General features: G+C 39.2%; 1 protein-coding gene across 2 annotated transcripts in view; it reads right to left on the reverse strand.

Annotated features, from left to right (window-relative positions):
• The window catches only part of VPS13C (vacuolar protein sorting 13 homolog C), a 186,053-nt gene extending 174,445 nt beyond the window's left edge, over nucleotides 1-11,608 (reverse strand). For both annotated transcript variants that reach the window (XM_057722664.1, XM_057722666.1), the window contains exons 1-2: nucleotides 11,483-11,608; nucleotides 348-391 (exon numbers count right to left, since the gene is read on the reverse strand). In XM_057722664.1, the coding sequence (XP_057578647.1) occupies nucleotides 348-391; nucleotides 11,483-11,582 (144 nt within the window). In that variant the 5' untranslated portion in view covers nucleotides 11,583-11,608. The remainder of the gene's footprint in view (nucleotides 1-347; nucleotides 392-11,482) is intronic.
• Between the last annotated feature and the right edge of the window lie 3,409 nt (nucleotides 11,609-15,017).

Raw genomic sequence — 15,017 nt, forward strand, 5'->3', positions numbered from 1 at the left:
AAGCCCTTCTTTACCTGAGAAACATGTGAAGATAATTCTGAAGGAAACTATTTCATTAAGACAAATGTCTACTACAAAGCTATACAGTCAAATTAGATCAGGGCAAAACATTCCATTTTCCAAGAGATACTATTTCGATCATCATTAGGAAAAAAATTTTTTTCTAAATCTTTAATCTCAGATTTTCCTAGAGCAAATGTTAAACAAGTAATCCTTCTTTGAGTGACTCAATCACGGCATCTGGCACCTGGTACCAGATACCTAGTAACCAGGGTTTCTAAGAGCTTAACAAATTAACTGAATAGTCAACATAGTAAAAAAACAAACAAAAAACCCAGAAAACTTACCAGAGCATTTTCTTTTATCTGTAGATTATCTAAAGCCACATTACCTTTAAAAAAAGAAAAAGACAAAAAAAAAATAAAGTTAATACACCAATTAGTATACCCTGTCTTAATGCAATACCAAACACTATGACACTATGCTAAATGCTAAGAAGTGAGCAAAGCAAACTTCAAGAATTTAAGAAGCTACTGGCACAAACGAGTTGCTATTTATAGACAAGAAGTTTAGTTGTAGAATACTTTAGGTTAGCCCAATGCAAAAGAAATTACAAAATAGTTAATCTGGCTAACATTTAAATAGACAATGAGAAAGAAGTTGACTTTCATACTGAAGAACTTTGGAACCAAAGAAAGTATCCATCATTTTGAATGACTAAGCCAAAATCTCAAAAGAAGGAAATAAAGAGGTGACTATTAGAACAGATCAATTACCCTGTAACCCAGGATTCTTTCCTTAATCGTGGTGTCAGTGAATATTTTCTACAAGAACACAGTGTTAGTCTTTTAAAACTTAAAATATCCTACTTTCCCAGTAATTACTGTTTATCATTCTAATATTCTTTCATTAGTCCAACTTTTTAAAAGTATATTCAGGTATGAAGTCATAAAAACTAAAGCCATAATGACACTATTACATGACTCAAATTTTAAACACTGCACCTATATGTTGATACACAATATGTAAGAATTCTTGCTTACATAAAAACTTAAGCCCAAGAAAAAAGTTTTCATTTCACTTAAGTTCTCTAAAGGTTACTAAAACTAAAGTTTCAACATTAAATACAAGTATAAATTATTGCTATGCATTTTCTTAATCACTCACGACACATTTACTTTTTAAAAATATTATGCTTCCTATGCTCTCCAGAAACTTTTTTCAATAAATTAGTTTTTTTCTCATAGTATTTTGGAGTGAATTAAAAAGTATATTTAATTCTAGTATGCCATTGTCAGAGATTTGCTTTTCTTCCCCAGATCTCAAATGTATTCAAACAAACATTTATGAAACATCTGCTCTGAGTTAGGTGCTGGAAAGAGAGAGAACAACATCCCTGCTGGTGAAGAAGCGGAGGAGGAGACTGAATTTCTAAAATTTGGGAAATATTCTATTGGCATTCCAATAGAAGCGTACATAAGATGCAAAGGAGGAACCACCTAACTCTGCCTAGGGAGATTAAGAGCACACAAATGTTTGGGCTAGAAGACTGAAGAAATATTTACTGGGTGGATAAGAAAAAGAGGACAAACAGACAGGCCTGAGTAAGATATATTTTAGAAAGCACATGTGTCTTGTTGCAGCTGGAGGATGTGAGGAAAGGGTAGGAGACAAGGTCAGAAAGGTTGGCAGGGGCTAGGTTAACAAAGAGTTTTTGGGATGAAAAGTTCAGACTGGCTACAACAGAGAGATGAAATATGTATAATAGGGATGATAAAATCTGAGCTAGAACCATTACTCTACTGTCCTACGAAACAGATCTGTCCAAACATTTTAGCTACAAAGATATTGCAATATTGGTTGTAAGAGCCAAAAGGATTGATGGGAGGGAGGAAAGGCAGGAAGGAGAACCTAAAGAACTATTAAGTATCCAGGAAGATGGCATAAATCACAATAACTTATAATACACAGCAAAAAAATGTGGAAAGACATGGGAACCTGTTCATAAAATGCTAAGTTTTAATATAAGGTTAGAGAATGCCCAGATTGATTCATATATTTAAAATTATATATATGCACATATACATAGATAACAAACAACTATAAGACTAGATATCATAATAATCATAGCTGTTAGTTATGCCATATAATAAAGTTCATTTTCTTTGTATATGCATATTTTAAATTTTCTAAAATAAACTTAAAAACTGCCAGAAAAGGAAAGTAGGAGGTAAGAAGCCTCACAAATGGGAAGAAAATACTACAGCATAGTAATAGGAGGAAAGCTACTACAATATACTGAAGAGAAATTAAAACCTAAGTAGGCAGTAACTTCAGAGTCAAAGAGATAGATTAAAAAATTATTTCAGAAGTAGAACTGACAAGATATCATCACTGACCAAATGTAGGGATAATACAGTAGTCACGGAAATCTGATGTGTTTGAGAATTGGGAAAAAAAATTCTTAAAAAGCATTCCATACATAAAAATTACATAAAGTGGAAAAATATTCCTGGATTTAATTCTGTCAGATGACGAATGACAAAAAATTACAATTAGGAATTTTATTCAGTTCAAAAGAAGTGATCCACACAGAAACTAGTGCATATTTGAAGCAATCCAAAACAGTTTAACAAGCTCTAAGACACATACGGAGACTTGCAGACTCATGAATTTTGGTTGTCCTACTCATTAATTTTCAACTAGTGGGTCAAGGGTCACCAGGAGTGCTCACAAGTAACCTGCAGTAGATATGAAGCATTTTCTGACAATTATTAAGGCACTGACATAATATATGTAAAAACATAACTGCCCTCATAAAAAACACACTTTGTACTGTGTGACAGTGACATTCTGGTTCTTTAATAAAATAATAGATGGTATTTAAGATGTGAAATACTGAAAACTACCAATATGGCTAACAGAGCTAAACAAGTGCATTTAGAAAGGCAGATTAAAAAAAAGGTAATAGTGATTATTACTAGGAGGTAGAATTAAGAATTTTTGTAATTAATATTCTTCAGTATTTTCCAGTTTTCACAATAAACAGTTGTTACTTTTATGTTAAAACTCTTATACAAATTGTAATATGAAATGGGGAAATAAGATAAATTCTAACATCAATATGACCTTAATGTTTTATATAAATTCCTCCTATATTTATCTTATCTATAGACACATAAAAGAGATCTACTTCTACTACTTGAAGTCCAGCAAACAAATGCATACTTTCTCTCTGAAAAATGTGAATGTTATCTAACAAACAGTAAATATAAGAATGAAATAAGAATAAGATTCTATAAATTATTTGCACTGAAGGAGGAGCCACTAGTCCTAACAGGAAGAAAAGGGGAGGAACAGCAGCGTATTTCTGATTAATACCAGGGTAAAGTGCATTCATTCACTCAAGGAGTAGATGAGTACCTTATCCAAGTAAGGCGCTGTGCTAAGAAGTACTCTTCCACTAAAATGCACGCTTTTCTGCAGATACAGAAAGCAGACTCCCTCCCAAATATCAAACATCTTATATTTAACTGAATACTGAGGAAAAAATTAGGATTTAGTTTTCCATTTCTATTCAAGATAACATAATTCTATACACATGCAAATAACATTAATAACTATAATCAGATCACCCGGGGCTAAGAATACACAGAGGCCATAGGAAGTTCCTGAAAACCTAGAGGAAGGGTAAATATTTGTGTCTAATCTTTAACAACAACCAAAAAGAAAAGGGGGGGAGGGAGGGAAGGAGAATGACTAATAATTGGAGATGGAGAGACTTCACTCTGCCAGCAAGGCAGGCACTAAAGCCACTCCCAGGATCAAGTGTCTCTAATCCCATGAATTTCTAAAGAGAGCAACTTGAGAGACAAGTAAGGCAGCTCTGTAAAATGGTTTCCTTCTATGATGGACTAGCAAGCCGAAAGGATGAGAGCAAGCAGAAAGTGCAGTCCGGCTTCAGAAGGCAAGGTTTCTGATTCTGCCCCTCTAATGATGCTCATAAATAAACAGAAACATTTTGGGTGAGCGGACATGACTAGAGAGTTACATATAAAGTTTCAAAGCTAATTGTGAAGGATATTTTAAGAAGTATTTTAAAAGAGTAAATCCTAGATCAAAATGTATCTAATAATCTTTATGAATGAACCAGAAGGGAGAAACGAAAGTAAATCCATTAAATTAGCAAACGAAACCAAGGCAGGTAGAGTCGCAGCCATCGCAAGAAAGTTCAACAGAAAAGGAAATGGTTGCTAAATGATAGAAAATAACAAGGTTAGTATATTTGGGAATAAAAATCCAATGGTATTGGCATAATTTGGAACAAGCCTACCTCAGTCCAAGAACTGCTTTTAAAACACATAATGGCCTACAAAACAAATGTGAGAAATATACTGCTGATGTTAAATACCTGCAGTCGGGAATAGCCCATCGGAACTTTCACAGAAGCTTCGCTACGCCTTTTCTGTGGCACTTAACTCTTAACTGTATGAATCCCCAACCTGATTATAAACTCCTTACCGATCCTCCTTATAGTAGGTACTCAACAAATATCGACTCAATTAATTAGAATGCATATTGTACTGAGATAGAAATGACTACCATAAGAACATAAACGTTTCTATTTTAGAAAACACTCTCAGAGCGATTAGGTTACCTGATCCTCACAGCCTCCTGGTGAAGGAGGCAGGACACAGAAAGAAACTGGGGCTTAGAGACGTTCAATGACTGGCCTAAGAATACAGTGTCAACCTAGTAAGTGGTAGAGTCAGGGCTCAACTCTCCTGATGCCCAATGCTGTCTTCAGAACATTATACTATCTCCCAAAGAACAGAGCAGAAAGGGTAGAGGATTCTAATTCTGAACATAATTCTATCTTCCTTGAAAAACGTAAATCCCGTACAAGAACTTGACTCCACATTGAGAGGCTGGGGTAGCTGGTAGGCCCACTTTTGGTCTCTGCATTTTAAAACAGTGTAAAGAAATCCAAAAACAAAAATGGTAACTCAAATCAGTACAACTAGCAAGGACACAGCCAGAAAGGAAGTTAAAGTCGGGGTTTATGTCAGGAGGAAGGGTAGTGTCACAGTGGAAAACTCAAAAGCAGGAGATGGCATTTCAAAAGGGTCTTCTCAGTACTTTTTAAAATCTACCTTTTTCCAAAAGCAAAAGACAAATTCACAAGTTATGATTTAGAACTTCTCAGGACCATAAAGATCTTAAAACCTAATCCCCTCTCACTTTATACATAAAGAAACTGGAACCTAAAGAGATCAGGTGGTTTATCCAAGACTATACAATTTATTTGTAGCAGGGCTCAGAATAGAATACGTCTCCAAACTCCCTGGTCAATGTTCTTAATATAAAACGTAGAGATTAATCCAAAACTGTGGTTAAAAACAAAAAACCAACCAACAGACAAAAATGCCATGCCGTGATTCATGAAACTAGCTTTGCATATTGTAAAATAGTGAAAAAATAATATGCGGCGCTGTGTATTTCTTATTTAAGATTTCCTTTGTTGATATGTAACATAAACTCATCATTTATTTGAAAGTATATCAAAATATTCAAACGCATTCATCTTCCAAGGACATGAGCTAAATTAAATGAGTGAACATTTTTTAAAACAAATCAAATTATTTTAATAACTAATGTTTTAGTAAAGAATACTTAAGAAAATCTTATATCAACTCATTTCAACTGAATCTAGGTATTTAACCCAAATTAACCCATCTAGACTCCTTCTAATAGGAGTTCACAGTAAGTTTACCTTGGGAGGGGAAGCTGGGGAAAGGAGAAGAAACAATTGACTCTCACTCTTCCACTTCCCTATTGAAACAGGAAGTCTTGACAAAGAAATGTGGATAGCTGCCATGTCACCACTGAACTTTCTCCTTTTCAAGTACATTTCAGGGCTCTCCTAAGAGTGAGCAGTGTGGCAGAGCCTCCCAGCAGAATGGGTACCCAAGTACCAACTTCCAGCTCTACTTGTAGAAAGGGGTGAAGTTTTAATTTATGATACTATTCAAATAAGTGCAAAGTTGCTTTCGATAAAACTTTAAAGCATTGTTTTAAATAATGATAACTGAGCCGAAGTATATTACAATACTGAACCTTTTTGTTGTGTACTTTACATGCTATAGGACAAACTAATAAGAAATGTGGCTTTCACTATGCCAAATGTTGGCTGGGAGGAAAGGAATTAAAAAAAAATTCCTCAGCAGGTTTAGAAATATTTCAGTACTGCTGTGTTTTATGGGTCAAGGTAAAAAGAAGCAGAGAGGCCTGTTTTTTTGTTGCATTCTCAAGCTGCCCTACAGCTACCTGTTAAAACAATGTAATATATAGATTTGGATTTGCAGATATCTGCTTGAGGCCGAAACTTTATTTTTCTTGTCATATTTCATGACTGTGGCTCTCTGCTCACCAGCACTGAGTGAAGAACAAAAAGGAAAGAAACATGATTTGACCACCATTTCTCACCATGAATGCACAGGAAGTGGCAGCATGACTTAATGAAGGAGCTCACACTGCTCTGGCCTTATTCGTCACAGAAGTTCAAAGTCAGAAATGACCTTGCCTCACCTCATTTACAGATAAGAAGCTTGTGGTCACTGGTCAGTGACTTGCCAAAAGCCAATGAACCAGGCAGTACTAGACATGTAATTAGATCCCAGGCTTCCTCTTTCCTTATGCTGCTGCTCCAACAACATCTGGCAGCTCTGGAAAAGTGTCAGGGGTGGAGTGAGTAATCAGCACGGGTTCAGCCTGGCTTGCAGAGCTACAAACTCTGAGGGCACTCCATCTGGCTCCTAATCCTACTGATGGCCAGCAGGTTACCATAGCCACCTCTTGCATTCAACACATCATAGCCTCTATGTACATTCTACCTGTCAAATGAAAGTGAGAGCACCAGAATTCTGAACGGAGATTTCCTGATGACTTCTCACAGTAAATCGCTTTGAAAAATCAAATTGACAAAGGTTTCTACATTGCAACAATTCTACTTAAACCAAATTGCAAAAGATCTGGTGTTTCAACATACCTTTTTTAATAGATGTTACTCTAAAACAGTTAAATCCTGGACACACCTCAAATAGCTAAGGGCTTTGCAATTATCTCCTAGTACCAGTTTGTGGGGAACTTAAACCTAGATAAGCTTTCTGACCCGCACAGGCAGTAACATGCCCACCAGGCATCTTCCTGAACCTCTGAAAAGCTGACTGACAAAATAACTGGTGGTAGTATAAGTACGGTAAGCATAAACTCATAAACAAATAGTCTGTTTTCTTTTAAGAACAATTTTTAGAAGGTATGTTTAGATATGCGGTGTTTAGACACGTGGTATGAGCTCTACACAAAATCATCACATTTCAGAATGTGAAAACCCTAGAAGAAACATACTCTTGAAAATACAGGCACAACCTTATTTTATCGCACTTCACTTTACCGAGCCTCACAGATACTACGTTTTTTGCAAACTGAAGGTTTGCGGCAACCCTGTCAAGCAAGTCTACTGGTGCCATTTTTCCAGTGGCATTTGCTCACTTCATGTCTCTGTGTCACATTTTGGTAATTCTTGCAATATTTCAAAACTTTTCATTATTATTATGTTTGTTATGGTGATCAGTGACCTTTGATGTTCCTATCGCAAAAAGATCACAACTCATTGAAGGCTCAGATGATGCTTAGCATTTTTTAGCAATAAAGTACTTTTGAATTAGGTATGTACATTCTTTAGACATAATGCTATTGCACACTTAAAAGACTACAGTATAGGATAAATATTAACTTTAATATGCACTAGAAAACCAGGAAATTCATGTGCCTTGATTTATTTCGATATTTACTTTATTGCAGTGGTCTGAAACCAAACCCACAATATCTCACAAGCAGGCTGGTGTCCATCATTTGTTCAGGTTTATCATCACTATCAGCATTAACAATTTAACAATTATAATTTCAAAGGATTTTCACATGATTTATTTGAGTGTTATTTCCCCATTTTAAAATAAGGAAACTGAGGCTTAAAGAATTAAAATTCTCCCATGTCCCACAGCTAGTAAATAATTTTTCATTTTTCTACAAGAGCAAGAATTTTTTAAAAAGATTATGCTCAAATCACTTTTAAAAAATACACAGGATGTGTAAAAACAGATGATTGAACTTGGTGTACCCCCAAAAAATAATAAATAAATAAATAAAATTAAAAAAAATACATAGGAATTGCTTGGCATCAAAAAATCTTTAAAAGAATAAAAAACAGAAGGAAAATGACAAAAGTTTCCTTTTTTTTTCTCTTCTCTAATTTAAGGTAATAGCCACACTATACCTCCTGATTCTAGACATTCCAATAATTTTCCCCATCCTTCTCACTCTAATTTTTTGTTTATTGTGGATTTCACTGTGAATGCCTATATATATGAATACATGCACAGCATGTTTTTCAAATTATGTCAACACATTTTGATTTCTAAAACTACTTCCTGATATCATCCAAGCAAAGACTATGAATTTCTACAGACATGATACCAAGTCATTTCTTAAGACTTATGTTAATCTTAAATTATAAATCTCATGAAGCATATAATTCCTCTAAGTCCATTTTTACTTCCTACTACAACCAAATGCAGAACACAGTCTCAATATTCCCCTTAGACCAAGGTTTCTCAACAAACATTTTGGGCTTGAGTAATTCTTCGCTGTGGGGATGTCCTGTGCATTGTAGATTACAGTATTCGAGGGTTCACCCACCAGATACCAACAGCACACCTCTTCCCACAGCATGACAATCAAAAATGCCTCGGACATACCAAATATCCCCTTGGGGGCAAAGTCATTCCTGGTTGAAAACAACCGCCATAGACTAGTCAAAGAAGTATCAATTTATCCCTTGTTTGTAAAGAATAGTAAAAAATCAGCTGTGTGAAATTTTTGCAGGTTGAATTCTTCCCTTTCTCAAGATTTGAAAATTTAACAAGAAAAAAATTGAAAAAGCCAAACTCTATGACTCACAAACCTTATTTGCTAAAGCAAATAGTTTTCAAGTAAGATCATATAAAATTTTAAACTCTTTATAAAACTCATCAACATCATAGATGTCATATCAGCTTTTTTCTTAAACAACTTAATAATCCCACTTGTTTACTATAGTTTAAGATAAATTTCTTTTAAGAACAGAAATAGTCAACTCACATTTTGCCTCTGCATTTTAATGAGGGAACTAGTGTTACAAAGAAAATATCTGAGCAATAACTGTAAAAGCTCATGACTTATTGCTTCCTTTATGACTATCACAAAAATAAAAGGCAACAAAACTTTATAGAAGCTCAGCTATGGGCTGATAAGCCTGATTGGACTTCCACTGGAGGCATTTTCTAAAAGAAATGAGTTTATTTGCTCAGGCCTATTATAAAGGTGATGTTGGCCATGGGCAGAATACCTTATTGTAAAAAAGAAAGTAAAATGAAAGAAAAATTTCCTTTCCTACATTTCACCAAAAAAGAGGGGGAGAATGATGTAAAATTATTATTATGGCATTTTAATTTGTCATGAAAAAATTCAAAGTCCTCAAACAGTACACTTCACAATTTCAGTTTATTTACAATTAGAATCACAGTATTGGCACTGGAAGGACCCTTAGATGTTACCTAGGCCAACCCCTAAGTTTAAAGAAAAAGGAAAATAAGATACGGGAGGGAAGGAATCTTCGAATGTATCCATAAACTTTAATTTTTAATAATCTGAGGGAAACAGTAAAACGTTTTAACTTGGGAAAGCAATTGTGACTAGCGATTACATGGGAATATCATATTTTCTGGTATGATTTTTTTCTATTAAAAGTGATATTAAGAATTGAAAGCCCACGGACATAAATGGATTCTTGAACATGGCAACCTCAAACCCAGGTTTTTGCTAAATGCTAGCCCAGAGCCTTTTCAGGTTGCAAACAATGTTTACAAACTACAAAGAATAATTTGTATTATTAGTAGTCTGAAGAAACACTTGATATCTGCAGAGGGCACTGGCCATTTAATTCCTTCAGTGTCTCCTTTGCTTCTCTTTCTCTTGCACTAAGTGTGAGCGGAACGCAGGTAAACAAAGTATGTACTGCTGGACAAACCACTCGGAACCCATAAAAAGATCAGTAACCTACTAAAAGCAGGCGCCTCACTAATTTAGGGCAGCACAATTGCTCAATATAAATATATGGTCCAATATATGTAATTATAAATTTCAGGAGTCAGATTTTTTTAAAAAGTAAAAGAAACGGGGGAATGAATTTTAATGGTATATTTTATTTAACCGAACATATTCAAATATTATCTCACCATGTAATCAACATAAAAAATTGTTGAGATATTACACTCTTTCTCCTACTGGTATTTTCAAAACTCGGTGTATACTTTATACTTCTGGAACACCTCAATTTGCACTAACTACATTGCAAGTGCTCCTATAGTGGCTACCCTATAGGACAGACCGATGGGGCTATAACTACTTGTTGACTGAATTAAAAGCAGTTTCATCCATTTGTGTAGTTCTTTAGATTTCCCTCCAAAGCTGTCAAAATTCCCAAAAGTCTAATGCAGAGTGAAAAAGTATCCCCAATGTCCCCAAAGCTTAACATGTAAATAGTGCAAATAATTAATCTTTTTGAAGAGCGGAGAAGCACACTACCGTCTACTTCTACACACAACCCCCTAGGGGAGAAGCGCTGGAGTAAATTCTTCGGCGTGCAATCAAGCAGGACCTAATTAATGATGATGCTGGTCGTGGCCTGAACCTCCCTCTACTGCTCCAAAACAAAACTGAAAATCCTCTTCTTATTGAGACAAAAAGCAACATCAAAGGAAGTTGCCACTTTCTCCACAGCTTCAAGTATTACGAGCAACAATCCCTACCGACAAGCCTTTCGTAATGACCCTTCCCTGCCTGCCAGTCCTCTCCCAAACCCTGCAATGTGAAAGAGAAGCCAGTTCCTGCAAGCCATCAACTGCCAGAAAAGATAACTGCGAAACACGATTTGCTTTTTCTTCTTTGGTGCCACCTTAAGCGTGTGTGACCACGCAGCCATCCTCCCTCCGCGCGGTGCGGGAGCAGGGAGGGGTTCTGATGCCGAGGCGCCAAAGGGGCCAGGCTGAGAGCAGGGAGAGGTCCCTTCAAGGTGGGCAGGTGGCACCGCGCAGGGGCTTCGGCCTCAGCGACGAGAAACCTGGGAACCCCGGCAGCGCGGGCGCGATCCGGCCGCGCCCCCCCACCGGCCCCCCCAAGCCCGCGCGGGCGCCCCGGGCCCCAGCGGCTGCGGAGGCGGGCCCACACCTGCCCACGCCCGGCACTTGCGGCCCAGGGACGGGGGCCCCGCCGAGCGCCCTCCCCGGAGGCGGAGTTTCAGGCGGCGAAGGGCGCAGGGCCAGGGCTGCAGCCGGCACGCGAGCAGCCCGCGGCGTGAGCCCCGCGGCCGCGCCCTGTCGCTTACCGCCCCAGATGCCCAGCTTCAGCTGGGACTTGTTCAGGTTCTCCACATAGTCCCCCAGGAAGCGGTTCAGCAGGTCCGCGACCACCGACTCCAGCACCATGGCGGGGCCCGGGCGCGGGAGCGGGAGGCGCGGGGAGAGGGAGGAGCCGGAACCGCCAGGCGCAGCGGAAGCCTGCGACCCGCGCCGCGAATGACAGCCCCCCGGGGCTCCGGCCCGCCCCCGCGCCGCGCCGCGCGTGACTCGGCCTGTGCGCAGGCGCGCCGCCGCCGCCGTTGCCGCCGCCGCCGCCCGGGGAGCGGGAGGTGTGTGGACGCGCCGCGCGCTCGCGGTCTCCTGGCCGCTGGCTGCGCGGGCGTCCAGGGGCGCGCGGAGGAGCCGGTTTCGGGCCTGCTGCGGCGGCCTTCGCCAGAGGAGAGGGATGTTCGAGAAGGAGAAGGGAGGGCAGGAGGTCCTGAGCACGGGGACATCTTTGCGGCCGCTCTGCTTCCCCGCCGTCGCCTTCTGTTGACCTCGGGCCCACAGGGCTCAGTTATCCCGGCGGGAAGCAGCTCTGCGGTGCCGGAGCCGACCCGATGGGTGCCCGGCGCGTCCCATGCCTCCAGTAAACCGTGAGCATCTCCTAAGTAACCACCCCTTCAGGAGGGGAAAAAGGAGACCCTGCGCCCTCGTCCTGCTACACTTCAGCTCCGCCTGCACCAGCTCTCCGCCTCCTTTTGCATCCTGAAAACACACTTGAATAATTTACAAGTGGGAGGAGGGGGAACAGAACCTCACCGTGAGGTGGCAGGTAGAATGGAAACTGAACGTGCATTTCGTTGACTCATTCTTTTGCTCCCTTCTGTACCCGATTGGCTCTTAAGTCAATTCATGAGCCACTTCTTAAAGAACAAAACGACGTAGTACTTCCTTTTTTTTTCTTTAGGTGTGGATTGGCTGTTATTTATCTCTTTCGTGCAGTCACTGAACTGTTTCTGGTGTGGCAAGACTTTGACTGAAAGTGGGGCTTTTATAATGCAAGGACTTTTACGTGAGTAAAATTTAGCCACCCATTGACAAGCCAGTTCTCTTTAGAGAACAGGACTTTTTTTTCCTAAAATTTTTTTCACAAAATTGTTGAGATACTGTAAACAGACATAAACCTAGGAAATAAGATTATTTGTAGTCACAAGTTTATTGAATGCTTTGCTACACATAATGTTTGCAAAACGATGTGTGAATTGCGCTTAAACAACTGCCATGGACGGTGTGTACCCCCAAAATTCATATGTTGACATTCTAACCCCCATTGCCATGGTATTAGGAGGTAGGGCCTTTGGGAGATAATCAGGTCATTAGGTAATTAAGCAGAGCCCACATGGATAGGATTAGTGCCCTTATGAAACAGACCCCAGAGAGCTCCCTCACCCCTTCTGCCATGTGAAGATATAGCAAGAAGACAGACATCTATGAACCAGGAAGTGGGCCCTCACCAGACACTGAATCAACTGGCACCTTGATCTTGGACTTCCTAGCCCCCAGAACTGTGAAAAATAAATCTGTACTATTTTTAAACCATCCAGTCTATGGTATTTTGTAATAGCAGCCTGAATGGACTAAGAGGATCAAAAAGAAAGCCCATTGGAGAAGAAAAAATTCAAAATGTCTACAATTGGTATCATATAAAATGGATGTAAAAGAAGGAACCAATACTAACCGGTACTGGTGCCATCAATAACCACCTCCATCCTTTGCTCCTGCACACAGAATGTAAAATCTTAACCATTTGTTTTTCCTAGCTTAGTCACCCTGACAAAATACCTAGGATGTATTTTGAAGCACTTCACACTTCTTTCCTTCACCATCCACCACCACTTAACAGCCAAACCTGGCTATTCTGCTTTTGCCATATTTCCTAAATTCTCTTTATATCTCATGCAAACTATGCAGTCACCTTCTAACTGGCCTCCTGGCCTCCAGTTTTTCCCTTCTTCATCCATCTGCACACCGTCACCACAGCTAATTTCCCAAAGCACACGTAAGCTCAGGTTAGTCCCCTGCTCATAAAGATCCAATAACTTTCCAGTTCCAGTGTTCAGAAAGCCCTCTTCAACCTGTACCAAACTTGTTTCTAATCTGTCCCCAACAACGCCTCCTCCCTTGTACACATATACCAACTATGCACTGAGGAGAATGCCAAAAAAAAAAAAAAACTGTATAGATAGGTAGGATAGATAGATAGATATAGATATATAGATACTTGGGTGTTCCAGGCACAGGGCCTCATCCTGTTACACCATCCTCCCAAGCACTGCATGGCTCATACTTCTGCAACAACCCCTCTCCCCACCAACTATACATTGAGGAGAATGCCTATATATATATGTATGTATGTATATACGTGTATATATATGTATATACATATATATGTATGCATATATATTCTTGTTGGGATAGGCATGCACCAGAGAAAGTTAAACAACAAACAATGCAAGGATGTATGAATAACAGTGCAAGATGATATGAAAGATGCCACGGGCAGAAGAGTGTGGTCAAGCAAATGGCACAGGAGGGATAATCTGCTGGGGAGAAGTGGCCAATACTGACCCTTGTGTAATAATAACTTCTTGTACTTTTATGGTACTTTCCACTTTCGAAAGAATAATGCATGTGCCTACCTTTATAAGCATTATTCCATTTTATTAATACTTCTTCAGTTATACCTCCTGCGGTATCATGCCATTATTATGCCAAGGTATGCATTTTCAAGTAATCCTCACAAAAGACCTATGAGACAAGTCATGCAGGTAGTAGGATTGTCTTCATTCATAGGAAAATTAAAGTCAGTGATTCACATCAAATTCAATGATTTACATAAATCTACACAGCAGGTATTTCTTTCCTTCAGCTCCCTGAGCACTGCTACTTTTTCTCTTTTAATAAGTAGAGTTAAATCACCACTAGGCTAGTAATAATTCTCAGAGATCTTGCTTTGAAAGGGTAATGACAGAATGGAAAATCTCAGGGTGGAAAAATTCAGCTCAAAATTGTCAGTGCAAATAATGCTATTATCATATAGGATAAAAAGCTTTTAAGTTTTAATATTTTACTTTTTAAGTATGTTTTGAGGGATTGGTTGTTATGTGCACAGAGTAATGCCCCAAATTTCCCAAACTTCTTGAAAAAGTTCTGATCCAAAACAAACCATAACTAATGTCAAGAAACACCATTAGGACTCTGATGTACAGCACTATACCAAAAGGAATTGGGATACAAAGGTTAACTAAACAAAATGAACATCCAGGACTTCCCTGGTGGTGCAGTGGTTAAGAATCTGCCTGCCAGTGCAGGGGACACGGGTTCAATCCCTGGTCCATGAAGATCCCACACGCCGTGGAGCAACTAAGCTGGTGCGCCACAACTACTGAGCCTGCGCTCTAGAGCCCGCAAGCCACAACTATTGAGCCCACACGCTCCAACTACTGAAGCCCTCACACTCTAGGGGCCCGAGTGCTGCAACACTGAGCTCACTTGCTGCAACTACTGAAGCCCTCAGCA

The sequence above is a fragment of the Hippopotamus amphibius genome, chromosome 2 (genome assembly GCF_030028045.1).
Source record: "Hippopotamus amphibius kiboko isolate mHipAmp2 chromosome 2, mHipAmp2.hap2, whole genome shotgun sequence".
Classification (NCBI taxonomy): Eukaryota; Metazoa; Chordata; class Mammalia; order Artiodactyla; family Hippopotamidae; genus Hippopotamus; species Hippopotamus amphibius.